General features: G+C 48.0%; 6 protein-coding genes across 6 annotated transcripts; 3 read left to right on the top strand and 3 right to left on the bottom strand.

Moving 5' to 3' along the window:
• Positions 1-4,707: 4,707 nt before the first annotated feature.
• LOC120683295 (phytosulfokine receptor 1-like) lies at positions 4,708-7,268 on the bottom strand. The gene has a single exon (XM_039965365.1). The coding sequence runs from the start codon at positions 7,161-7,163 to the stop codon at positions 4,932-4,934; it is 2,232 nt and encodes a 743-aa protein (XP_039821299.1). The 5' UTR covers positions 7,164-7,268; the 3' UTR covers positions 4,708-4,931.
• A 3,143-nt stretch (positions 7,269-10,411) lies between these two features.
• On the bottom strand, positions 10,412-12,927 carry LOC120681555 (pentatricopeptide repeat-containing protein At3g50420-like). Its single transcript, XM_039963076.1, has one exon. It carries the CDS (start codon positions 12,703-12,705, stop codon positions 10,546-10,548), a length of 2,160 nt encoding a protein of 719 aa, XP_039819010.1. The 5' UTR covers positions 12,706-12,927; the 3' UTR covers positions 10,412-10,545.
• Positions 12,928-14,066: 1,139 nt separating this feature from the next.
• LOC120681558 (peroxisome biogenesis protein 22-like) lies at positions 14,067-16,533 on the top strand. The gene is made up of 8 exons (XM_039963078.1): positions 14,067-14,419; positions 14,501-14,683; positions 14,764-14,811; positions 15,172-15,228; positions 15,314-15,415; positions 15,503-15,568; positions 15,878-15,979; positions 16,080-16,533. Exons 1-8 carry the CDS (start codon positions 14,312-14,314, stop codon positions 16,176-16,178), a joined length of 765 nt encoding a protein of 254 aa, XP_039819012.1. The 5' UTR covers positions 14,067-14,311; the 3' UTR covers positions 16,179-16,533.
• An 851-nt stretch (positions 16,534-17,384) lies between these two features.
• LOC120681557 (uncharacterized protein At2g24330-like) lies at positions 17,385-20,049 on the top strand. Its single transcript, XM_039963077.1, has 5 exons — positions 17,385-17,952; positions 18,348-18,492; positions 18,732-18,841; positions 18,988-19,402; positions 19,477-20,049. Exons 1-5 carry the CDS (start codon positions 17,677-17,679, stop codon positions 19,749-19,751), a joined length of 1,221 nt encoding a protein of 406 aa, XP_039819011.1. The 5' UTR covers positions 17,385-17,676; the 3' UTR covers positions 19,752-20,049.
• A 2,146-nt stretch (positions 20,050-22,195) lies between these two features.
• LOC120683893 lies at positions 22,196-24,247 on the top strand. Its single transcript, XM_039965990.1, has 3 exons — positions 22,196-22,325; positions 22,775-23,354; positions 23,487-24,247. Exons 2-3 carry the CDS (start codon positions 22,776-22,778, stop codon positions 24,120-24,122), a joined length of 1,215 nt encoding a protein of 404 aa, XP_039821924.1. The 5' UTR covers positions 22,196-22,325; position 22,775; the 3' UTR covers positions 24,123-24,247.
• Positions 24,248-24,799: 552 nt separating this feature from the next.
• Positions 24,800-26,645, bottom strand: LOC120683894. The gene is made up of 2 exons (XM_039965991.1): positions 26,020-26,645; positions 24,800-25,947 (listed from the first exon to the last, which is right to left on the bottom strand). Exons 1-2 carry the CDS (start codon positions 26,283-26,285, stop codon positions 24,912-24,914), a joined length of 1,302 nt encoding a protein of 433 aa, XP_039821925.1. The 5' UTR covers positions 26,286-26,645; the 3' UTR covers positions 24,800-24,911.
• Between the last annotated feature and the right edge of the window lie 249 nt (positions 26,646-26,894).

The following is a 26,894-nucleotide window of genomic DNA, read 5'->3' on the forward strand; positions in this document are numbered from 1 at the left end:
AGATTCGTCTCAAAAAATTACACACATCCGTGAAAAGGTTTCGCAAATAAACTTCGTTTAGTACTCCATGCATGCATTTGTCTTTTTGTAAAAAAAATTCATGAAAACATCCAAACACGGTGTAAGGATCACCGGGTGTCCGACCCTAGAGGGGGAGGGGGTGTGTAACGAAAATGGCCTCTCATGCCATATTTTAATATAATATTTTGGTGTTTGATGACACACACAACACTTGGACTAATATATGTGTTAAGATGATCATTATCAGCCTTATAGGTCCAAGGGATGAAAAGATACAAAACCCCGAAGAAATCAAGTCGAAAGGACCAAGACAGAGGTAAATTGTACTCACCGGTTAAACCGATATGAGGCAAATTACACTCACCGGTGCAATGGGCTCAGTGGAGACCAAGTCAGCAGAAGGCACCGGTTGAACCGACGACGGGAAAAATGAAGGCGTCGGTGCAATGGACCCAGAAGCTGAGGCTAGGGTTTAGCACCGGTTAAACCGATGATGCTCAAAATTGAGCGTCGGTGTAGTTGTCCAGAGACTCCATTTTTTGGGGGTTTCTGAGCTTGCACTCACCGGTTAAACCAACGGTGATTTCAAGAGTGTCGGTCGATTGATCAAGTAGCCGTTGGAAGACTGTAACGGCTAGAAGAAGGGAAAGTACACTCACCGGTTGAACCGGTGTTGACAAAACTGGAGCGTCGGTTTAACCGGCGATAAGGAATTTTGTCAGCCTCTCCCAACGGCTCTTTTGGGGTGTGTGGCCTATATATACCCCCAAGGCCGGATTATTTGAGGTTGCTGGAGACTATGGAAGCATAAAAGAGTTAAAGATTATCTTCAATCATCTTAGAGCTTCATTGTACATCATATAGGCTTGACCACACTTGTGAGAATGCTTAGTGTTTGATTAGTCTTAGTTCTTGAGAGAACTAGCTTGAGAGAAAGTTTTGCTGCGGCAAGCATCTTGTGTACTCGTCGTGTGACCCTCCGACTTGGTGTGGAGAGGCAACGACACTTTGTGCGGGGAAGGAGACCCCTCTTGGTGAGAAGCTCCAATATTGAAGACGGTACCGTTGGTGACGCTTCGAGAGAGACGGTGGCGGTGGCCTTGTCTTGGTGACTTGGGGTCACTTAGCCTTTGCTTGCCGGGAGCCTTGGTGGTGAACGCAAGACGGTGATCAAGCGAAGAGACTTGGCATCACACTTGTTCGTGTTGGACAAGTAGCCGTGGACGTAGGGAGGGACTTGGTGTCTTAACCGAACCACGTTAAATCGTGTGTCTTGGTGTCTTCACGGGAGTTTGCATATTCTCTCCCTTACCTCTTTACTTACCGTGGAAACGTAATGCGGTAAGTAAAGAGGTAAGGGAGAGAATATGCAAACTCCCGTGAAGACACCAAGACACACGATTTAACGTGGTTCGGTTAGGACACCAAGTCCCTCCCTACGTCCACGGCCACTTGTCCAACACGAACAAGTGTGATGCCAAGTCTCTTCGCTTGATCACCGTCTTGCGTTCGCCACTAAGGCTTCCGGCAAGCAAAGGCTAAGTGGCGCCAAGTCACCAAGACAAGGCCACCGCCACCGTCTCTCTCAAAGCGTCACCAATGACACCGTCTTCACTATTGGAGTTTCTCACCAAGAGGGGTCTCCTTCCCCGCATAAAGTGTCGTTGCCTCTCCACACAAAGTCGGAGGGTCACACGACGAGTACACGATTGCTTGCTGCAGCAAGACTTTGCTCAAGGTTGATCTCGCAAGATCAAGTCCTCCCAAGCACTAAGCTTTTTAAGCTCACACTTGCACTAAGCTATTCTAAGCTTAATGTGGCACTAAGCTCAATATGGTGGATGGAGTTGATGTTGATCTTCAATAGAACTTTCAGAGTCTCCAACGACCTCAAAAGACCCGGCCTTGGGGGTATATATAGGCAGCACAAGCATATATAACCGTTGGAGAAAAGCTGCCAGAAAAATATTTAACACCGGTTAATCCGACGCACCTCCAATAGCCATCGTCGGTTCAACCGGTGATACTAAACTGCCTCAAAAACTAGCTGTTATATGTACGGGCAATTAACCGATGTTGTGTCGGTTTAACTGGTGAGTGTAGTTGTCCTGTGAACTCTGAAAACAACTCTCTGGACAACTGCACCGATGTTCACCAAGACCCAATCGTCGATTCATTCGGTGTATAGACCTTGCCTCAGCTTCTGGGTCCATTGCACCGACGTATTCAACTTCACTAACGTCGGTTCAACCGGTGTAACCAAAATTCCTGGTGTGCTCCAAATCAATGCACCGACGTATGTGATTTTCTCAGCGTCGGTTCAACCGGTGATGCTAAAGTATCCCTGTCTTGATTTCTTTGACTTGGATTTCTTCACGGTCTCTTCAATTCTTGTCTTTTGGACCGAAGAGGTTTCAGGGCGCTGCCTTGAGACCCGCGAGGGGCGGTTCCCCCTCGACCCCCGTCCGCTAATCGGTTAGCGGAACCACCGTAGGTGCGGTCCTTTGGGCCTAGCTACGTCTATCTTCTCTTTGTCATCACTTGAACCTAAAAGACTGAGAATGATTATTTTAACAATCATATTAGTCCAAGTATTGTGTTGTCTATATCAATCACCGAAACATTATATTGAAATATGGCATGCGAAGCCATTTCGCTACACACGGCCCGTGTTGCGATCGAGGGGCAGTTGGGGTTTGCTTGGTAGCTGCAGCTATGTTCAGATCACAACTTCTGGTCTGGATGCACGCTTGGTATGTGTGGCATCCTGCGGCCTTCGTCCAACGTGTCGAAATCCATCTGCTCTGTCAGCGCGTGACGCCGAACAGAGATCACAACAGCATTGGTGTACTCTTGGCTTTTTGTTCGAATTGGGACGATTCAGATCCAAAACGATGATGGTTCAGTGCAAATTGAAACTGTCACAAAGCGGACCTGCCAGTCAAGTGGGACCTAAGACTTTGTGGGAGGGGAAGTTGAGTGCTAAACTTTAACATTTGTTAAGTCAATCTCTATAGATGTGTTATGAGAATTAAATTTGCTGGTATGGCAAAAGAGAGAAGGGGGTCATTGGATGTAAGAGTTATAATACTTCTCCGGCTTGGTTACTTAGTTTAGAGTCTTGGTAACTATGCGATGATACTCACCATCAAGACTGACCTTAGTATTCATATTTTTGCTAAAATTTTTAAATCCTATCCAACTTTTAATCTATCCTGTTAGCACTTCTATTTGGATACATTGGTACTTAAATTTAGCATTTTAACCTATTAGTACTTGGATTCAACCGGGATCTAATCCATTTGTGTCTGAAATCTGATTGAATCATCATGGAGCAGCAGTACTCTCCCACTCACGGGTTGCCTGCCGCCGTTTTGGCTGCCTCTGAAGACTGCAGTTCATGTTCATCAGACTGGCGCCACGCATGGACGCTTGCTCACAAGTACAGCGTACGTATCGGTGTCGTCGCGGTCAGTCAAGTATGCTCTTCGACCATGTGAGCCCGAAAATTCCGGCGGAGGCGCCGCCCGGCTGCGCCCTGGACGTGGACGGGACGCATTCCTGGTTAGCGATGGCGAAATGCAGCAGCATTGGTCCAAGCTCTCTGCCCACTGCATGTTCTCCTGCTTAACTGCGTTCCTTGTCTGGTTTGCTGCCTGTTGCGTCCCTCTGATCACACATCACACTGAAGCTGAGCTCAAGTACAAGGCTAATCTATAAATTAGCGTTAACCACAGCTGGGCCGCTCTGCCCTGCCCGTAGTTAATTAAGCCTGTATGGCAGAGCTGCTCGGCAAGTTGGTGAAGCTTTAGCCTGTTGGGCGATCACAAGCGCCGTTGTCCGTACAGGACAGCAAACGGTCTTTGCAGGAACGTAGCTTTCAAAGATCTTTCTGTGTGTAATAAAACTACGATATGGAGAGAATATGCATCAAGAGTTCAAGACAAATCTGCACATGCCAGTCATTCCAAACACTTTGTATCTAGATATATAATGGAATGTGTGTGATCCTTTTTTATATTCGCAAATCTAAATACATGATTTTTAATATATATATAGATATATACTATGTATATATACATAGAAAAAACTATGTATCTAGATTTGTCAAAACGATCTATAATATTTTTTAAGATTACACAGTACAACTCAGACCCTCATAATACACGCACACTCACCCATATGAACGTACGCACGCAAATCCTACCCCTATGAGCATCTTTGAAGATTGAGCGAATAAATACTCGAGATTGACGAAGTCACCACAGATGTCTTGCTGTCGATGGGAACGTCGCCTACCACTGAAAGCACAATGCCGTTAAATCCTAAAAAATTTGCTCCCACAGGGGATAGAACCCAGGACCTGAGATGCTACTGAAACTCTTGTAACCACTAGTCTACATGCCCTTTCGCAAAACGACCTACAATTTGGAATGAAGGGAGCACATCCCAAAACTGTGTTGTTTTTGGCAGCCCAAGCACTTAAGTGACTAATATAACTTAAAGGAAACTTCATATTTTTCAAATTGAGTATCCAAATTAAATTTTGACTGATTATTATGCTTTTCACGCTGTAGTATATGATAGTACTGTGCACCGTAAAAAGAGCGCTAACAAAAAATATAAAATTATATAGTATTTGTAACACAAATATGTAAACACCATTTCCATATGGCAAGAAACATATTCGTAGATCAGTGGTAGCAAGGACCTGAGCGAGGAAATGCGTACATCCATCGACCCGTTCGAGGACTCTTCAACTTGAATATGATGCCATAAAATGATAAATCCATTCATGACGCTACTACGATCAAACATTCCAATAGACAACTGTAATACTATATGGTACAGTTAAACATCTATACAGTAGCACCAAGCTAGAACCTGTGAAAACCAGCACCGGAAGTTCTTTAAGGATGAACTTCATTCTCCCATGTCCTTCTGAGTCTGTTCACGTTCACCATTGTCAAAACATACAGCGTACTAAAGAACCTATCAATCATCAGAAAATACGCAGCCCTCCAAGCCTTTGCAAACAACAGAGTAGTCGAGACCACCAGAAGCCCAAAAACAAATCCTGCTCCAACAATGGTGTATGTAATATGCATTGCAATGTCCGTGTCATGAATTTCCTCCGAAAAATAAGCCTTTTCGGAGCATGAAGAACTCCGAAGAAGGCAGAGTGCAGAGTTGCCTTCAAAATCCTCATTTGTGAATGTGGAGAATTGCCCACCAGTAGGGATATGTCCAGTCAAATTGTTGTATGACACATCAAACTTGGAGAGAAAATTCAGCTTCGTTAGAGATGAGGGTATTGTCCCATTGAGATTGTTGTGGCCCAAATTCAGCATTTCCAAGCTCGACATATTTGACAATTCATCAGGAATTGGTCCTGAGAAGATGTTCCAGCTCAAGTCCAGCACATGAAGCTTCACAAGATGACCAAAGCTTGACCAGATTGGACCAACAAGCAAGTTGTTTGAGAGTATAAGAGAAGGTGGAAAGCTGCTGACTTGGTTGTACTGCAAACCTCTGCCAGTTGAATTCTTCTTGATGAATAATGGCAGGTCCTCTGTTGGTGACTGCCCACTCGAGCCATTACTTGAAATCAAACTCCTCATCTGTGTGAAGCTCATAGGAAGCTCCCCAGTGAACGAATTGTTTGACAGGTCGACGTAGAAGAGATTGTTCAGCTTCCCTAGCCATGGCGGGATGTTCCCGTTTAACTTGTTCCATGAAATGTCCAGGACATTGAGACTTTCTAAGCCCTGCAGCCATGGCGGAATTATGCCAGTGAGTAAACAGTTTGCCAGGACAAGCACCTGCATGCTCTTGAACCCATTGATTCCATCCACTGGCATTGTCTCACCACCACGGAAATTCCTGGTGACAACTAAATTGGTCAGGTTGGGCAGGTGTTGCAACACTTGCAATGCCGATGACAGGTTCATGAAGTCATTTCCTGTCAGGGAGAGGTACGACAGAGATCTCAAATCCTTGAAGCTCTCCGGTATCTCCCCCATAAGCTTGTTCCTTCCAAGGTTCAACGTCCTCAACTCGGTGCACACGGCGATGCCAGAAGGTATAGGACCGCTCAGATTGTTGGTTCCAGTATCAAAAGTGTTCAGTTTATGCAGCAATTTGAAATTGATAGCAATTTCACCAGACAGATAGTTGTTCCTTAAGCTGATTACCCTCAGCATTCGACAACTTGACAGGGAAGCAGGTAATTCACCATCGAACCTATTGGAGGCCAAGTTTACGGATTCAAGCCACCTCATACTTCCGAACACATCAGGAATGAAGCCTGTGAACATGTTATAGGACAAGTCAAGCTGCACAAGCTGAGATAGGTTACCAAGGTCATTGTGGAGGTTGCCGGTGAGCTGGTTTTCCTGTAAGTTCAGCCTCCTCAACTTGGGCAACGTATACAGGTCGCTAGGGATGTTCCCAAATAAGTCATTGCCGCCTAGAGAGAGCTCCGCGAGCGCCTTGCATCGGCTCAGGCCGCTAGGGACCTTGCCGGAGAAGCCATTCATCGTGAACCGCAGGACCTCAACCGGCGCAAGGCAGAGCGTGGACGAGTTGATGCCGCCGGAGAAGCTGTTGCCGGAGATATCAAGAACCGTCAGGTTCGCCGCGCCCGGGAACGCTGGGTGCGGCCCGTCGAAGCTGTTGGAGGAGATGTTGACCACCTCGATCGCCGAGAAGCCGCTGTCGCTCGCCGGAAATGGGCCGGAGAGCCCGTTCATGCTGAGGTCGAGCACGCGCAGCCTCGCCAGCCGGCCGAGCACCGCCGGCGCCGCGCCGCGGAGCGAGTTCCAGGAGAGGTTGAGCGTGACGAGGCCGTCGAGGGAGGCGACCGAGGAGGAGAGGTCGCCGCGGAGGCTCTTGTTGGAGAGATCCAGGCCGACCACCCTCCCAAAATCGCAGGCGACGCCGGTCCAGGAACAGCAGGCGGCGTCGCCGGGACCCCACCCGACGAGCCCGGCGGCCTTGCTGTCCAAGCCATTGGAGAAGTCAAGGAGCGCCTGCAGGTCGGCGGGGTGGCAAGTCTGGTTCAGGGACTGACTGGCGGCGCCGTGGAAGTGGAGCAGTACGAAGGCGATCAAGAAGCGGAGGAAACAGTAGCAACCTCCCATGATCCCATCTCCGGTGAGGTGCTGTCGGCCAAGAGGAGTTGTTGCATCATCTTAGTGCCAGGCTGCCAGCCATAGTTGACCTTTACCGGTGACCTCATTCTTTTTTTTTTGACACGTTAGTTGAAGGCTGAAGCGGTGGTTCCTGGAAAGTTCGCCAAAACGGTTTGCCGGGAAGGAGATATATTGTCAAATTCTGTAAGCAATGCGAATTAGGTGTTAAATTCTGTAAGACTCGTGAATTAGGTGTCAAATACTGAAATTTCTCTCTGTAGATGAACTTGTTGCGCTGCTCTTATCCACTGACTCGTAGGTCTGTGGGCAATCAAACCCACTGTAAACTGAACATCGGAATCCTCTCAAAATAAAAACTGAGCATTGGAATTGACGGAAGACCTACATAAAGTGTCGTTGACTCGTTCAATAATATTGCCGATCCAAAAAAAAATATTGCTAGTAGCCATGCCAACCTTTGGTTCTGGACTTTGGAGGAAGCATATGCGTGTTGTTTCCTGGATTCTAAAATTAGCCAGACTGGTATCTTCGCTCTGCCATCTCGTTTAGTGTCCGCGCTCGTTTCCGATCTGGTCACTGGTCTGGATTCACGCTTGGTATCTACAACATCCTGGTGCCAAAATCCAGCTATTCTGTCGGCGCGTGACGCTGCACACAGATCACAACTTGTGTAGCCGGTTCAAAGCCAAACACACTTGAGCAGTACAATGTAGACCCTAACCAGAAGGACCAGGACGTCCGACCATCCTTCTTCAAATTGCTATTATTGAATTCCTCAAGAAGCATTTTCTACTGATGATTGAAGGTAGAAGACTCCGCTCAGGAACATCAACTTCATAATGCCCCAAGAAATACTGAGGGCAGTGTAAATGTGTGATTGTCGGTCTCACATGCGTGGCTCCCAAAATAGGTTCCAGACTTCCAGTGCCATGTAGCAAAGAAACAAGCAACAAGCAGACTAGACTAACCCAGCCATTTCATCTGGACCATGCCCACAAAATCTGATAAAATGCCTGTTTTTTTTTAATATAATCGACAGGCTTTCTGCATAGTTCATTTAAAAAATATATCCACAAAACCTGATAAAATGAAGACATGATGAGAGCTTGAGAAGTGGTGTGACAAAGGCAACATTAATTGGGAAAATAGGGAAAGCAGAAAAAAATAGCTCCTCTTGGAACTGAGTTTGGAGCTTAAGAATCAGAGATTCAGGGAATCTTCAATTGGTGCACTTGCACTCAGTTTTGAGGAAAAATTTGGCAGTGTAATTCAACAGCAAAAAAAAACATATATGTATAGGACATTAAACATAGTACAGTTCTGTTCGTTTTTTCTAATGGAAGTATGATTCCTTGGGATAAAATGAGCATAAGCAAACTGTGGATATCTATAATGTCCTGAGAGTAAGGGCGGATCATTATATACTCAGATTTGTTACAATTCATATCTTACTTGGTCTGAGGTGAGCAGGAAAAAAAATATAGTATTAAAAGAGCATTACATAGATCAACAAGTTTAGATTATAGGAACTTATTAAATTAAAAGTTTGCGATTGTGTGATGTCTTAAATTGAACTGATAAACCAAACATAAATATTACTAGAAATATCTATACGGTCTCCAATATCACACTTTGACTAGCAATATCAATAGAATGATATCACCATAAATTGAAAGAATTGTATATTTGCATTTGAGGATACAGGAACAGTTTTTCATCATCAATCTATTAACATCAAATTCCTGTTGTCAATCTATATTGCTTTTGGGACACCGGACGGCCCCCGCGCAGGGTTAACCAAACCGGTGGGAACCGGTCCGGCCCTGTTTCGGTTTGGGCCGGTATCAAACCGGCCCAAATTCAAAATTCAAATTTGAATTCAAAAAAATGAAAAAATCCCAAAAAAATCCTAAAAATACTTCAAGGTGCGACGAATATAATGGTGTCAAATTTTCTCAAAAATTCGTTCGTTTAATATACTTTTCGGGCATTTGAAGTTAAACCAAAAAAGAAAAGGAAAAAAATGGGACGGCCCATTAAGACTCACTTGGTAAACCGGTCAAACCGGCCGGTATACCGGTCCAAACCGGTTGCACATGCGGTTTTGAATTTGTATTTGAATTCAAACCGACCGGTATACCGGTCCAAACCGATTACACATGCGATTTTGAATTTGGATTTGAATTCAACCGGTTTCCACCGGTTTCCGGTCAAACCGGTCCGGTAAACCGCTACCGGAGGGCGGCGGTTTGACCGGACCGGTCGGGATTATTGACCCTGCCCCCGCGTAGGGCGGCGACTCGGGCGGACGCAGCCTCCCGCCGCTGCCAGCCCCTTCCCCATCCCACCTCGCCGCGCCGCCGCCGGAGCCGGCTACCGGAAGTCCGTGCGGCCCGCGAGGAGGGCGGCGGCGGGGCAGCTCTTCTCCTCCTCTTCACCTGGCGGCCGCGGCCGCAAGGGGTGCTGGGGGCTCGCCGCCGGGCGGGCGGTGACGGCGCCGGCGGCTCCGGCGAGGCCGGATCCGGGGCCTTCATGGCCGGATCCGGTGGCCGCGGTGGTGGATCCGTGGGGGAGGCGCGGTCCGCGACGGCGTCGACTGACTCCGGGAGGAGGTGCGGCCGGGCTCCTTCGTCTGCTCTGCTGCGGCGGAGCGTGGGGGGCCGGCGCGGTGGGTGTGCCGGCGGCGCCAAGGCGACGCGGCCGGAGGTGGCCAGCCTGGTCTGGTCGGCTGCGCCGTGGAGGTGCTGGCCGGCGACGACTAGGCGGACCTAGGACAATCCCAAAAGGACATTTTATTTGGGATCAGATGTACTATATACCAAGGAAGGGTGGTTCAGATTTCAGGCACCTTACATCATACGAAGGTTTGGCATGGGACAAGCTGCTTTGGTGCCTCTTCCGAAGTTACATGAATCCTCGTTTAAGACCAAACCTTTCAGGATAAATCTGGGATGCTTTGCCCTGTATATTCAGTATGTATTTAGTTAATGTCTTTGACAGAGGAAAGTGTTAAGCCAGAAAAATTTTGAACCTGTAAACTCAAGAATTGCTTGTTAAAACATAACTCAACAAGTAGAATAGAGCATTTAGTTTAGCCAGTATAAGAAAAGCTATGTAGAAATTCTGCTGACAAAGAAGCAGAAACAGAAGCAAAAGTTCACATTGATGCAGTAGACGAATTGTTGGGTAGCCGATCAAACTTGCTTGTCTGTAAGCATACCTGAACAATTGTTGGGTAGCCGATCAAGTGCTGATATGCAACTTTTCATTATTTGTTACACTCAAATGTTTAATTATACACATCATCTTTCTTAGTGTCATGAGGGAAAGCATGACAACTCCTGTTTAACTGAAATCAGTTCATGGCAACTTAGCCATTTGACACTAATTCATTTTCACAACTATCCAACAATCCCATGTTTCCCTTTATTCTAAGCAACTCATCACGACAATCATCTATATGAGTATGGCATTCATCGTCTGCAGAGAACACATGGACCGTTTTCTTAATCTCAATCCAGCTAAGCCCAGGCTCCTTTTCAATCAACAGCCCTCTGATCCTTCTCCTAATTGCAGACACATCGTCCCATTTCCCTATAGAGGCATAGAGGTTTGAAAGCAGTATATGTGTTGAGATATCATCTGGATCCTGCTCTAATGCCTGGTCAGCAGCATGAACACCAATGGACAAATCTTTAAATGTCACACAAGAGCTCAGTAGAATTCTCCATAGCTCAGGATATCTCTTGGCAGAAGGGGCTTTGTTAATTAAATCAACTGCTTCCTCCAATAAACCTGCCCTACTCAACAAACTCACCATGCTAGTGTAGTGTTTGAACCCTGGCACAATGCCATCAGTGATCATCCAGGACCAATAAAGTTTTCCTTTCTCAACCAGTCCACAATGGCTACAAGCAGAAAGGAGAGAGATGTAGGTTACATGGTCAGGCAGCAGCCCACCGTGAATCATGTCACCAAATAGTTTGAATGCCATTTCATAATCCCCATGATTGCCATATCCTCCTATCATAGAATTCCAGCACTTCAAATCTGCCTTATGTATGGTACAGAAAACTGAATAGGCATCTCCAAGAGCACCGTTTTTTGCATACATGTCTACAAGGCTTCCAGAGACACAGATATTTTTTTCATAACCACATTTTACCACTTGGGCGTGGAGCATTTCCCCTTGCTTAAGGCCTGCAAGATCTGCTGAGGAGTTCAAAGCACTGCTAAGTGAGAAGTTATCAACCTTGTGCCCTTCCTCCAGCATCCTAATAAAATACTTCAGGGCCAATTCTCCTTCACCTAGTGCTGAATGGCCGGCAACCATTTCAGTCCACATGATTACATCTTTCACCATAATGGAATCAAACAAAATCTGAGCAGAACCTGGCTCCTCATTTGTGAAATACATATTGATTAGTGTATTCGCAACAAAGACACTGCTCTCCAACCCAGTTTTGATTATGTCAGCATGAAGCGGCTTGCCACTACACATTGCTGGTAATGCAGCGGCAGCAGACACCACAGCTGCAAGTGTATACTCATCAGGAGCAAGCTGTTCACAGGACACAGCCTTGAGCTGCACAAAGGCCTGCACAGCACTCCATCCATCCCCGACGCCAGAAAATCCAGCAATTATGGTGTTCCATGACACCAAGTCTGGTGTCTCGATCCTCTGAAACACTTGCAGCGCAGTGTCCAGATCACGGCAGCAGCAGTACATATCAAGCAGTGCATTCTGCAGTGGCAAATCAAGATCAAGCTCCTCTGATTTCACCACAAATCCATGGAGTGCACGCCCATGGTGCGAGTCCCTAGAGCGCCCGCACCCACTCAGCACTGAAGAAAGCGTACTTTCTGTAGGAGCCAGCCCAAAGCTTACCATCTGACAGAACTTCCTCAGTGCACGCTCCAGGTAGCCATACCGTACGTTGCAGTGCATCACGCAGTTCCACGCCACCACGTCCCGCATTGTCATTTCGTCGAACACCTGGTTGGCGTCCCTCGGCGACCCGCACCCAGAATACATCTGTAGGAGCGCAGTCGGAACAATGTCGCTAGCGAGGAAGCCGAGCGCCGCGGCCTGCGCGTGCACCGCGGCGCCCGCGTGACCGTCGCGGAGCGCACCGGCGGCGCGGAGGACTGCGCAGAGGCTGGGGGCGGTGGGACGGAGACCCGACGCGTACAGGCCGCGGAATAGCCCGAAAGCGTTCGGCGCGTGCCTCGGGGTGCGCGAGAGCGCGGAGAGGACGGTGTTGTACGACACGACGGTGGGGCACGGCGTGGAGCGGAGGAGGGCGAGGGCGTCGGGGACGGCGGAGTGGCGGCAGTAGAGGGCAAGCAGCTGGTTGGCGAGGAAGGTCGCCGGGCGGGGCGCGGAGGGCAGGGAGGAGACGACGAGGAGCGCGTGCAGCGCGCGCGCGCGCCGGAGGACGGCGCGCGGCGGGGAGCCGGAGCGGAACAGCGCCTCGGCCGCCGCGGCGAGCGCCGGCTCGAGGGTGCAGAAGCCGAGGCGCGACGACATGGAGCGGCACGCGCCGTAAACCGCTCGTTATCAAGGGTGCGACGCCACCGCGAGCAAAGGCGTGGTCATTTCAAATTCAAAAGTTTCAGAGCTCGTCGCTCATGCGATCTCATTCCCAGACAAGCAAGGGCAAGGAGAACCACGCCGTGGCCTGGGCGGCGGCGCCTGAGCGACGGCGAACCTCTCCAGCAACCGCATGTCCGCATCCTCCGCGCTCCCTGCCTCGCCGACCGCGTCAACAACTCAACATAACATGCATCGGCGCGCCCTGGGGTGGAGGCGGGGCTTGGATTGGGTTAACTGCGGCCGCCCAGATCCGATCCAACGGGCGTAAGATACCCCCACGGGTTGGACGGTATTGCATTCACCGTCCACCCCAGGGCGCGCCGTCCCCCTCGCCCGACGCCCGCGCCGCGCGCTTCTGCCGGCGGCTTCATCATCCTCTTGCTTTTGTAGTTTTGAACGACCGCTTCACAGAGAGCATGAACGGGACTACCGCTCACGGCCGCATTGCACTAGTCACATTCAGTTCAGAGTTCTAAAACTGAAGGAATATTCAGCTGGACATGTTGCAACAATTTTTCAAAGTTTGATCTCTGCTGGTGCTTCTGTGATTTTGTTGGATTCGTTCCGTGTAATCAGGTATAGATCAATGATGCTACAAGTAGTGTAGGTACCAGTGGCGAAGCTACATGTACTCATCGGGATCGTCGGACCCGATAAATATGAAAATTCCTATGTATAACACTGTTATATACTCCCTCCGTTCCAAATTATAAGTCATTTTAACAATCTTGGAGAGTCAAACTATTTCAAAATACGGTGAGTTGTGACTGTCACCCTCCTCTAGTCGCCAGTTTCGGTCCCTCACATTCGTTTCACGAGCTCTTATATTGCTGCTTGTGAGTTGTGACTGTCTCTCCAAATCTGAACAGTGCCACACATTTCTCTTGATTCGAGTTTTGACAATCGACTGATTGATTCTCAAGCTTGAGCGCTGTTAAATACAAAATATGGAAAAGCTTCATTGGATGTAGAGATTGAGTTTCTGCTCATTTTTTTCGAAAATGTTTTTTTTAATTCATGTAATATTACATCAAGGTGGATACTTGAAAATTTTCCAGCCTCTACTGAAACACACAGAGCCCAACTCATGTAGTATACTAGAAAAATATAAACATCTTATATTTGAATAAAAAAGAGAACAAATACTGGGTTCCATGAGGTTCGTGAGTGAAATAGCGGTCACTGAGTTCGTTTGAACGGTTTCGGAATTCAACTTTTCAATTTGATTTGAACTCATTTATTTGAGGTTTCAAAGAGGAAACGATAACTTGGGTTACCTCTTCTCCCTGGTCAAGAAGATAAGCACAAGTGCTCTCCCCTGCTGTCAGTCATCGCGCCTCCCTGCGACCCTGCCCTTTCTTCCCTTCCCTGGTTTCCTCCCGGGGCCGGCGACTCCCTGCCTTTTTCCGGCCTCCACCGCCTCGGCCTCCCAATCCGGCAAGGCAATCAAGCTCCCCACATCCACCTGACCGCCCCTCCTCGCCCCGGACTCCGCAAGGGAGATCGAACTTGGATTCCGCTCCTCTCTCCCGCCCTCGCAATGACGGGCCTCGCCACGGAGCAGGACGCCGTCTCGCTGGTGCGCCGCGTCGCCCGCGCCCTCAACCGCCGCGTCACCGACATCGTGGCCCTGCTCCTCAACCATAAGGTAAAGCCGGCTCCCTCGCCCCCGATCCCTAACCCTAACTGACCCTGTGCGGTGGGTGCTTCGCTCCGCTTTGTTCCTCAGAGCGCTGGATCGCTCGGCGCCGTCGCGGGGTTTGCCATCGCCGTCGTGTTTGCGTGGAGGTTCCTGCGCCCCTCGCAGGGCCGCCCCCGCAGGCCTGCTCCCAAGCGACCCCCGGCTACCCCTGCAGGGACGCCCGATTCGGTTGTTTCAGATGCGGCCGAGCCTGCTGGTGACTCAGGCAAGGTAGGCTTTGCTGGAACGATGACTCCGTCGTACTGTTGGGTGCGTGAGGCTCGATTTGTGATAAGAATTGTGTTTGACAGCTGGTAACGCGGCAAATTGTGGCGAAACGGCTGAGCGGGTGCAGAAAGGTGCGGCTTCTTCCTCCCATTGCACCTAGTGGCCTGTTTGTGCCTAGGGTTGTGTTCGGAATAGTGTATGTGCATGCAACTTGGTAGTATTAAAATTTAAAAGTTATTTGTTGTTTAAATAGGAAAAAAACCGCACATTACGAGGAATTTATCTGCTTGACGATGCAGATAGTGTTGTGTTCGGATGATGAAACAGTTTAAGGAATTTTCTTTAAGAGACTAGACAAAAGAATATCTACACTAGAAAAGTGCTCTGATCAAATTTGACACAATCTTCATAAATAATGACAGTGCTTCGGTTTAATAAAGTATTGTATATTCTAAGAATTTATAAAATCTCAATACATATTGTTCGTGCAGGTTACCTGCCAACTTCTAGGTGTTGTTTTTGAGGAGAAAACTCCTGAGGAGCTTCAGGTGCGATTAGCAATGCTCATCGGGTATCTATATATCTCTCTCCTATTACCACATCTAAACTTTCTGCTATCCATTCTTGGTGCAGAAACATGCCACAGTTAGACCTTCAGTGGTAGAGCTACTTCTGGAAATATCCAGACATTGTGATCTCTACCTGATGGAGACTGTACTTGATGACAAGAGTGAGGTATTAATTTCATGATATACAACGTATCGTCTTTGAAATGGTTACGTTGATAGTTCTGAATCATGACTGAGTAATCAATAACTTTAGGAGAATGCTCTCATGGCACTGGAGAGTGCTGGACTTTTCAGGACAGGTGGCTTGATGAAAGAGAAGGTGATAAGTTCGCTTTAGATTTGTTAATGTATAATATCTCGTTTATTGTCCTCATCACAGAACTTGAACCATATTTTCCTGCTGGAGTTATTGTCGGATTTGGATGTGTATCACAATAAGATGGCTCACACATTGCGTCCTTGACTCTGAGAATATTCACTTCAAGTTTTGGTTAATAACAGTTCCCCTTTGATTACAGTTAGACACTCCGACCACTAGACCAGATTTGGATACCTGTGAATGATTGTTTACTTATCTGTTTCTCTCTCCTGTATTTGTCTAAGTGAAAAAAAATGTCTACTTTCTCAGGTGCTCTTCTGCAGCACGGAGGTTGGAAGAACTTCATTTGTGCGACAATTGGAGGCAGATTTTCACATTGATACGAGCCTTGATATAGTTTCTCAACTATCGGTACGTTATCTTGTGTTGTATCTTTAGTTCTTTACTTCTCCTTGGAACAGGGTTGCCTTTAAATTCATGGTCTACATGTTGTGTTTTCATTTGCTATCAGCGGTTCATCCGATGTCAACTATTTATTTCCTCGATGGAAGGAGGACAGCTTGCAGCCAACATATTCAATTCTCCAAGTCTTGAGCAGTTCTTCTCATGAAGCTGGGCCACAAATGAAGGATTCTCCGTACCATAAATGTGCTGGTTTTAGCAGCACATTATTTGAAGCTATTTGGCGTCATGCAATTTTATGACTCCAAATTGGCAGTAGATCCTTCCAATTAGATGTCAAATCAGGCAGGCATCCAGTGGATCTCCTTTCGTGTGGCAACTGGCAAGTGGTGTCTGTTCTTTCGATTGGTTCACAGTTGATGAGTGTGCTGTATATAATGTGAACGCTAAATTTATTAGATCCACCTTACTGATACTGTAAAATGAATAATACAGGAGTCATTTTCTTCCTATAATCGACCATCATTAGTTTATGTAGCTTCAGAGTTGACCTGAAGGAAGCAGCTGCCGAGTGCCGATCATTCTGTTGTTTGTGTTCAGTGTTCACTTCGGGGGCTTCATTCGGGATGTGGGAGAGATACATGCTGAAATCAGCTGAAAATTGGATTGGTTTGTGTGAATTTTTTTTTTGTAAAAATAAATTAAGAGCATCTTTGTCCTAAGGCTGCCAAGACTGTTCTTTTTATTTGTCCTAAGGCTCCAAACATCTTAGCCTGGCAAGTGACATGTTGCAACAACTTCATAAGAGTGGCATGTCCGCATATGGGAGTAAAGAAAACTTTAAGGCGTGGCATGGAGGCAAATGCTAATAAATGTTTGGGCATCAACCAATCAGATCCAAATTCCTATGGTCGTGACTCTTAACCGAGGCGTGCTACTCTTCTGGATGGAACTGTTTGCCTAGACGAGGAGGAAATCCTAGAATCTTGTTCGGGTCATTTCTTGTGGGTGCCCCGTGTTCAACATGTCAGGGCTTGGGAGCTGGAAAATGTTGACAGATTTCGCCGTGATTGAACACGAATGCAGATGCAGGCGACCTCATAGCCGACTGCATCTGAAGGCGTCCAATCCTCCGTACACCAAGTCCACAATATGAATCCCAAGCTTGCAACAAACTGCCGCTACATTATTCCATAGACTATGAGGATGTTCGGCTTATCTAGACTTGACTTGTCTCAGTTTGTCTCGACTTATTTACTCTCACAAAATACTATTTATTCTATCAGTCCTATATTATTTATGCGATCAGCCGAAAAGGCTCTATCTCTACCTGGCCAATGAAGAACTGCAGCACGATCGCGCGCCGTCTGGTTAAAAAAAACTTGGAAAAAGGGTGACACGTACCACCGACCTCGCGGCGCCACGCCTTTTCCTTCCGTCTCCTTCCTTTCCTGCCTCGCCTTTGGCCTTCGCCTTTCCGGCCCGCCCCAAAAGCGCGCCTCCACGAAGCAATCCTCCATTCCTCGTTCGCGTAGCAATCGAGGAGCGCACCAAGGAACCGCACGGAGAGTCCGCGGCGTCCCGGCAGGCACCGGCCTTTCCCGTCGGGCATCTGCCCGTCGAGCTCGAGGCGTTTGATCGGAGGGTACCCTTGATCGGATCGGATCCTACGAGACTCCGATCTCCGGAGCCGGTTGACCCCGAGCATGGCCGAAGGCGACGCGCCCGCCGCGGCGCCGGCGGTGGTCACGGCGTCCCCGCGGTCGCCCATGCCGCCGGAGACGCCGTCGACGCTGAAGCGGCGGCAGCGGGGGCTCGTGTCGCGGGTGTGGAAGGGCATCTTCGGCGGCCGCGAGGACGTCGAGAAGCTGCTGCAGGCGCTGTCCAAGGAGGAGGAGGCCGTGCGGGCCCGCCTCCGTCGCCGCGCCCGCGCCTCCCGCAACTCCGCGCACAACATCCTCGCCCTCGCCGCCGCCCTTGAGGTGATTCCATTCGTTTCGTTTCGTTTGAAGCAAGTATCTGCCGTTCAATTAGCCGTGATTGTGCGCAGTAGAGGAATACAAATCGCCCTTTTCTCAGGGATCGTTACGATTTCTTATGGTTGAATCAAGGATTGTTTGATCATTCGAACCGCATGTCCCTTACATTGCTCTGCAATATGTGTTGTCGCAACTACGCCTATTCTGTCATTTGTTCAGATGTTCATGACTTCATGTTTAATCTTAACGACTTCCATGCATTGCTTCAGTTCAGCCAGCAGTTATTAGAACTGATGTTGAGTGGAATTGCATTTTGTTGGGATGAGTTCACGAGTGCTAGTTTGGATCAGCATGAATTGTGTTTTGATATGGTTTTATGCTATTTCGTTTTGGATCAGGTTGTTGCAGTTGGATATGCTATCATGACTACGAGATCACCGGACCTCAGCTGGCAGATGAGGGCAGTCCGGGTGCTGCCAATGTTTCTGGTTCCTGCTCTAGCTGCTTTAATCTATTCAACCATTACACGCCTCACCAAAATGCGTAAGTATACGCTCATCTTTGTTTACATGCTCTGGTGTCGCCCACATGTGTGCACATCCTAGGAGAGCTGCACATTCTGGTATTTCTAGTTGAAGAAAAACAAGGGACTAAAAATGTGCGATTTACATGTTTCCCAAAAGCTTTTTAGTGCATCATATCTGACCAATGAGCACAGAATAAATTTGTATTATTGGTACAGATAATCATGACTTATTAGTACTGCCCTACCTCATGTGCAGTTGATAATAGAGACCAACATACTCTTGAAAAGCTCCGAACTGAAAGACAAGCTAAGATTGATGAATTGAAGGAGAGAACAAATTACTACACTACCCAGCAACTTATACAGGTTCATTTGCTGCACTATTTTGTTCTTTATTTTGTTGTGCATACAAACTACATACAGCCTAGCCCAACTTTTCTTGGGATTTAAAGGCTTTGTTGTTGTTCTTGTCGGTGTCTACATACAACTAACTCTTTATGTTGGTTAACCAGAGATACGATCTTGACCCTGCTGCAAAGGCTGCAGCAGCTACTGTTTTGGCATCGAAGTTGGGTGCAGATTCTGGATTGAGAGTCTTTTTGGGAGATGAATCAAGCAGGTTAGCCGCACTGGGTAAAAGTAATAATAATAATCCTGGACAAACTACCGGACTTAGGCAAAGAAAACCAGCTCACTTAAACAATGGAACTGGAAGGACCCATTCGCCTGAGCCATTTGACGGTTCAAATGCGTATGATGGTAATGAAGAAGGTAGCCCCGGCACTCCAAATCAGAGGACTGTTGAGCACTTCAGAGGTCCAGCTGGTAATGACGGGGGATGGCTTGCACGAGTGGCTGCTCTTCTTGTAGGGGAGGATCCAACGCAGTGCTATGCTCTAATATGTGGCAACTGCCATATGCATAATGGTAGGTGACAAAAACTGTATATTTATGTCAACCAACTTCTACAAGTTCTCTATTAACCTCTTTCCTTCTGCCAGGTCTTGCAAGGAAAGAGGACTTTGCGTTCATCACATACTATTGTCCTCACTGCAATGCCCTCAACAGTTCCCGGCAAAATGAGGACCATGACTTGGTACCTAATTCTGGCAAGGAGAGTCCTAGTTCTCAATCCGACATAATCATTGGCCAAGCTGGTGCAAGTCTTGCAAGCTCGGGTGCTGTAAGCCCTGTTGCAAGCAGCCTACCAGCTGTTGAAGAACTCTCTGCAGAGGATTCAGGGGAGAAGGCGAACAGTGACCAACCTGCCAGTTGAACTTTTCATTTCCTGTAGATTTGCGTGTGTGAAGTATTGCATCGGATTTGTGTCGGGTTGTCCAAATTTTTGTAACTACCATGTAGCATATAGAGTACCACACTTCGTGCATAATTGGTGTGTAGCAACTGGTAGCTCTTGGTGGTTTCATCGTGGTTTACTAAGCCCCTAGGGTACCAGGACGATGCCCACTTGCTGGCATCTTGTCCCAGCAGATGGGCCTGAATGATGATGGGATGTTCATTTCTTTCACCCATTTGTTTATTTGTGTATAGTATTTGAAAGGCATTCGACATTATTTTCATTTTCAATATAAAACTGATTTCTTTGTTTTTTTTTTGAACAGAGAAACTGATTTCTTTTCGGCTGCACTTAAACGCAGCCGCGGCTGGCTGGTTCCGTTCGGGCTCGAACTCGAGCTATCCTCTTCTTCCGGCGGGGCCCAACGACAGAGCCCGCGGGGTTGCCAATCCAATTGCCGTGTGTTGCCGTGCTGTCCTCTTCTTCCGTCCTGTCTGTCTGCGGCCCAAACGGAATCAGCCAGCTGCGGCTGGATTTAATTGCAGCCGAACAGGGCCTTTGTTCCTCAATGCATCAACTAACAACCTGCTGCTCTGCTCCTCTACTATTTGGGTGGGGAGCAGGGTTTGTCTTTTCGTTTTTTTTACCGAATCCCGCCAACTGCCGGAAACGAAATTTCGGCCGAAATTTTGCCAAATTTCGCTAATTCCGAATGGAAAGAGAATTCAAATTCAAAAAACGAAATTTCGGTGAATTCCGACCGAAATTTCGGTGATTTCGACCGAAATCCGGTGATTTTCCACCGGAAAATGGTGTCAGTTGTGATTTTCCTACTGTTTTGGAGGTCAAATGAAAAACTTTTGAATACCAACTTTGTTCAGTTTTTCGAGATCTACAACTTTTGTTTCAGGAACTTTTTCATTTAAACAATGGTTTGAAAGTTATTTAATTATTTCAAAAACCACCAATTTAAAGTCTTGTCATTTCATGTGACAACTTCCATTTTCTCTCTTAGGCTTCAACTAGACTTTTATTATTCTTGTTATTGCGGATATGCCTATAAAATTTCAGAGACATTGGTTGATCCAATTGAAAGTTGTTTTAAATCCAGGATAAACATGATTTGAATTGGTTATCAATTCATGTGACAGTGTTTGAATTTTTTTTTGGATTCAATTTGTATAGAGAATTGTTAAAGCATTCTGAAAGGTGTGCTTTCCTACTTCGTTAACTCTCATGCCAACTCAAATTCTACCTCATTAGACTAAATAACCTTGTTTTTCAACTAAAATACAATTTTAGCCTAGCAAATGATCTTAGATTTGAGTGTGTTCTAGTCCTATTTGCTCAGAAGAACACCTAGTTTTTTATCATATTTTTTCCGAATTTTTTATAAATATTTTTGAATTTTTAAATTTCAAAACGGAAAATGACGAAAAATACCGAAATTTCACTTCCCGGCTACTAGCGGAAACGAAATTTTCACCGAAATTTCGGCGAAATTTCGCCGAAAAGGTAAACCCTGGTGGGGAGTCGCTCAAGCTTGGGATATGTTGCTGTCATCATGTTTAGTGTCAAAATTACGACTCCCAAGTTATAGGCAAAATAGTCGATCTCGTCCTCTAACTTTTGTCTGCGGGTCAATTTGGTCCTCCAACTTTCGCAAAGTTTAAATTAATCCTTAAACTTCTATTTTTGGGATCAATTTCATCCTCGAGCTGAGCTGGACAGCCACATCGGCGTTCCACGTCATCCAGCTGTATGTCAGGGTATTGAGGCTGCCCGCAGTGGGCTCTCTAAAACAAACGCTACATGATTTACAGTGTGACTTTACAGAGAAAAAGCCCGCAGCGGGGCTCTCTATCCCGCGCGGTAAGATTCCGCCGCATCCTCCGCTCTGTACTCCCAGCGCGCCTCCAGTTCACTCTGTATCTCGTCCTCGCGCCCGTCGTCCCCAACCGTCGGAGCCACCGCCCCCCCCCCCCCAACCCCTCGCCCACGCGCGGCCCTTCCTGCCGCCCCCCCCCCCCCCCCCGCCCCCACCCCCCCACCCCCTCGTCCACCTTCGACGGCCTGGCCCCGCGACTTCCGCAAGCGCAAGGCGCTGCCGCCGCGGGCTCGAGGTCGAGGAAGAGGAGCGCCGCGGGCTCGAGGTCGAGGAAGAGGAGCGCCGCGGGCTCGAGGTCGAGGAAGAGGAGCGCCGCGGGCTCGAGGTCGAGGAAGAGGAGGCCGCGGGCTCCAGATGTGAAGTGAATCGCCGCCGTCGCCCTTTCCTTGCACCGGCGCCGGTCGTGGGTTGAGGAAGTGCGGCGCCGCCGGGAAATCGCGGCCTGCCGCGGCGGATCCGCCGGCATCCGCGCCGGATCCGGTCCTGGGAAGACCGGATCTGCGCGGGGGTGGCCCGCCTCCCGTCGTATCCCGCAAGGCCATCCTGGGGAAGGGGAGCGTGTCGCGCCGTGGGCGGAAGCGGCGGCGGCGGAGTTCACCAGTTCGGTCGGCCACATCCGAGGAGAGCTCGACCGGGCGCTCGAGCTGGCGTCCTAGAAAACTCAGGTATCTCCCTTTGTAGCCCTGCGATGGCCAATATGCACTATCAGCATTTGAGTGTAAAGCAATGCAATTTGTTACTTGTACATATTGTTTAGCATTTGCTATCTGCAGTGAGTAGAAAGCAATGCAATTTCAATCACTAGTTGCTGATTGAAACTAACTGAAGATGGATGCAATTTAGTTCAGTATGATGTAGTACTTCCATTGCAATATGAAATTATAGAGGACGCAGAACTGAACTTGTTTACTGTCAACCCAAATGTTTAGTCTTATGTTATAGTTGTTCAGAATAGTGTAAGGAATTTAGTTGCAGGTCCAACACAAAGGAAACGTAACCCAAATGTCACCATGTTTACAATGAACCAAGTATATGCCTTATGTGCAATTATGCCAGAATATGCAAGATTGAATTTAAATGATCACTGATATATGTCTTTCGACTGTGATTTCAGGATGGACCCTAACCAATCCAATGATGGGTCACAGGGAGGTTTTCCTGGTGGCGACATTCCTCCCTACCCGGGTGCCTGCAACCCGTACATGTACATGTACCAAGCTCCTCCATCCTGGTTTCCCCAAGGTAGACAGCTGGTTCCACCCTATGCTGCAATGGGGCAGCCAGGTGGCAGTGGGCAACAAGTGTATCCTCCGGCTGAAAACGCAGAGCCATCTTTGGAAGTAGATGAGGAGGAACCAGAGCTCTCCCCCGAGCATACAGGAAAACGAAAGAGCACAAAGAAATGCGTCAGTCGTATCAAGTTGGCCAACTTCAACCCAAAAGAAGATGAATACCTTGTGAAATCATGGCTTGAAATAAGCAATGACCCAATTACAAGTACTGGACAAAAAAAAGGTCGTATGTGGGATAGAATTATGGATAGATACGACTTGAAGAGGGGAAGAAACCCAGAAAGGAGTGAACGGTCTCTACAGTGCCGCTGGGACACTATCAAGACTGAAGTCGGGAAGTTTGCATCAGTCTATGCTGATGCCATTCGAGAGAATCCTAGCGGGATGTCGGATAGCGATAAGGTACTCATTTAATACATTGTCTCTGAATATAGTTTGCACACTTTGATCACTGATTGTAGTTGGTGATATATAGCTCTCTAATTGTGTAGCAGCCATGTTTCTGAATATGACAAAAATTGTTTCATGTTGCAGACTACTCTTGCAGCCTCCAATTTTGCTTCTATATGGAAGCACAACTTTGCATTCATGCACTGCTGGAACATTATGAAGCATGAGCCCAAGTGGCAGGATCCAAAGCACAGAACATTTGAAAAGTCAGGTGCAGCATCTGGTGGAGGTGACAATGATGCCACAATCAACCTTGATGAGGACAACGGTAACCCAGGTGGTGCAGCCGAGGAGAGGCCTCCAGGCAGGGATAGGTCGAAAGTATCCAAGAAGAAAGCAAATTCGGATGCGGGTTCAGCATCATCTTCGGAGTGGTCTGCGAGAATGGAAGATCTAACCTTGCAGAGGATTTCTTTCATGCAAGAAGAATCAGTCCGTAAGAGTGATCGTTTCCAGCAGCTTGCATGTATAGATGAGAAGCGTTATGAGGAAATGCGAAGCCACAATAGATCACTGTTACAGTGTGAGCAAGAGAAGACTCGCATCATGGTTGAGAACCATGAACGGGACAAGCTAAAGGAGGAGAAGGAAGAGGAGGAAAGGATCCTTGCGATTGATCTTAATGCCTGCCTACCGTATCAGCGGGAGTATTATCAAGTTCGTCAGGAGGAAATTGTGGCAAAGATTAAAGCTCGGCGCAGTAATACACAGGCGCCATGAAGATCCAGCAAGAGGCAACCAGCTTTCATGCATATTGCACGTGTAACCTTATTTATTTGTTGTAATCGGGACTGTTAGATGAGAGTATGTTGAGTCTGCATGTCGGACCTTATTTATTTGTTAGATGAGTGGACAACTGAACCATAGTCGATTTGCCTCATGCACTACCTGTAGTTTATATTGTTTGTGTATAATTTGTTCATGACTTCTAAAATTGTATGAGCTAGAATTCTAAGCTCTATGCTTTTTCTTAACATGTAACATCTCCGGATGTTATCCATGTACTGGATGTAACATCTCAGGGTCTGGTGGCAATTGCTTTGATGCTAGGCTCAGCACTGAAGCCCTTATCCATGTACTTGCACGCATATTTTTTTCAGTTCTGTTAGTCTGCAACATCTGGGATCAATTTAAGATATATAAAATGACCTTACAGGTATCGTATCATTCTGGTCTCCGGTATTTCACGGTGCACTCATGTCCTCTTGAAAAAAGATCCAGTGGACTCTCCTGCTTTATGAAGCCTAGAAGAACCCAAAAGGATTTGAAGTTCATATCCACTTCTCCACATGAGGCCTTTCGGTGGGTTAACAGTTTTGCAGACCAGCAATGCTATGTAAACCTGTTGCCTCACCCCATGGCATCTAGCAAGAAACATTCTTCTGAACTCATGAATAATATAACAAGTCCTGAATGATATAACAAGTCCTGAATGATATAACAAGTCCTGAATGATATAACAAGTCCTGAATAATATTACATGACCACACACTAATAAAACTGAACAATCTACTGATGAAGAGATCCCAGCCTAAACCACTGGTGCTCTATGAGATCACTTTGTAGCTGAAAGTGCATGGTTCGGTCATGCAGCCTATGGCTTGCTGCAACAAAGGCCTGCCTATCTGGATTGTTCGGATATGGAACAGCTAGTTGGCCGATGTCCAAGAAATCAGTGTTATGGGCATTCTCTTGTTCATCCTCAACTATCATGTTATGCAAAATAATACAAGTCATCATTATATCATTAATCTGGTCACGGTGCCAACCATATGCGGGTCCTCGGATCACTGCAAACCGAGTTTGCAGCACACCAAATGCACGTTCTATATCCTTTCTTGCACTCTCCTGTTGCTGTGCAAAGTGTCGCGTCTTTTGCTCCATGGGGTGCCGAATACTCTTAACAAACCCTGCCCACTCTGGGTAAATCCCATCGGCTAGGTAATATCCCATGTTATAGTTCGTCCCATTGACTACAAATTCCACAGGGGCAGAACGACCCCTCAGGTAAGAGGAGAATATAGGGGATCTATGAAGAACGTTAATGTCATTGTTACTCCCAGGCATCCCAAAGTATGCATGCCAAATCCATAGATCATGCGATGCAACCGCCTCTAAGATCATAGTCGGATGTTTCCCTCGGCCCGTGAACTGACCCTTCCACGCTGTGGGGCAGTTCCTCCACTCCCAGTGCATGCAGTCAATGCTCCCTAGCATCCCCGGGAACCCACGATTCTGTCCTTCTTCAAGAAGCCTTGCTACATCGATAGAGTTGGGTGCCCGGAGATAGTGCTTGCCAAAAACTTGAATAACAGCCCGACAGAAATGCTGCAAAGCTTCTCGCGCAGTGGACTCACCAATACGCACGTACTCGTCAACGGCATCTGCCGGCACACCGTAAGCGAGAATGCGCATAGACGCGACACACTTCTGAAGAGCCGATAGTCCAACCTTGCCAGTGGCATCACACCTTTTTCTGAAGTAGTTATCATAATTTTTTACCGCCTCTTTGATGTGTTTGAATAAATGCCTACACATCCGAAACCTGCAAGACCACTTATCATATGAGCTACTGCATACATAGAGCCATCGGTGTCCGAAATATGCTCAAGTTTACCTTCGACGAAACTGCTTATCATTGTAAACAGGATCTGCAACGAAGTAGTCAGCTTTAATCCTCCTGTGACCAGAAGGAAGGTCTCTCTGCCGAATGACCTTTGGTGGCGCATCGGATCGACGGCGCCTGCGAGAGCTCTCTGCTTGCAGCAGATGGTTGTATGTCATGGCCTCCTCTTCATCTTCATCAAACAAGAAATCCATATCATCGTCTTCCTCCTCCTCCTCCAGCCAATACCTTCGCAACGAGCTGGTGTAGTCGTCCATGACGATAAGCTGCCGCTTGCCCCACACGGGCAGCGCCAGGCGCTGGGACACGACGCGGGTGGCCGCGCGCCGACAAGGCCGTGCGCCTCCGCCGGGATGGCTGCCAGCGACACGCCGCTGCAGCTAGGTCCTCGTGCCCGCTCGCCTGCTCACGGGTGCGCGCTCCGCCCGCGGCGTCGCCTGGGGCCGCGCCGAGCACCGCCCCCGCCGCGCGGGACGCGGCGCAGGGGAGGCCGGAGGCCGCCGCCCCGCCCCGCCGTGGGATCTGGCCGGCGCGGGCTCCTGCCGCGCGGAGAGGGGCGCGGAGTCGAGTGGAAGGGAGGGAGGAGAAGGGAGTAGAGGGGGCGGTGTGCCGGCGGGAGGCCGTAGGAGAGGGGGCGGCGCGCCGGCGGGAGGCCGTAGGAGAGGGGGCGGCGCGCCGGCGGGAGGCCGTAGGAGAGGGGGCGGCGTGCCGGTGGGGGGAGCAGGGGAGGAGAACGAGAGAGAGCGGGGAGGGAGAGAGGACGCCGACGGCGGTAAAAAATTATCTGACGTGTGGGCCCGTGTGCTGGTAGTTGGTATAGAGTGGAGATATAGAGAGTGAACGGGTGCAGCAAAACTGAATATAGA

The sequence above is a fragment of the Panicum virgatum genome, chromosome 7N, assembly GCF_016808335.1.
Source record: "Panicum virgatum strain AP13 chromosome 7N, P.virgatum_v5, whole genome shotgun sequence".
In the NCBI taxonomy this organism is placed as follows: Eukaryota; Viridiplantae; Streptophyta; class Magnoliopsida; order Poales; family Poaceae; genus Panicum; species Panicum virgatum.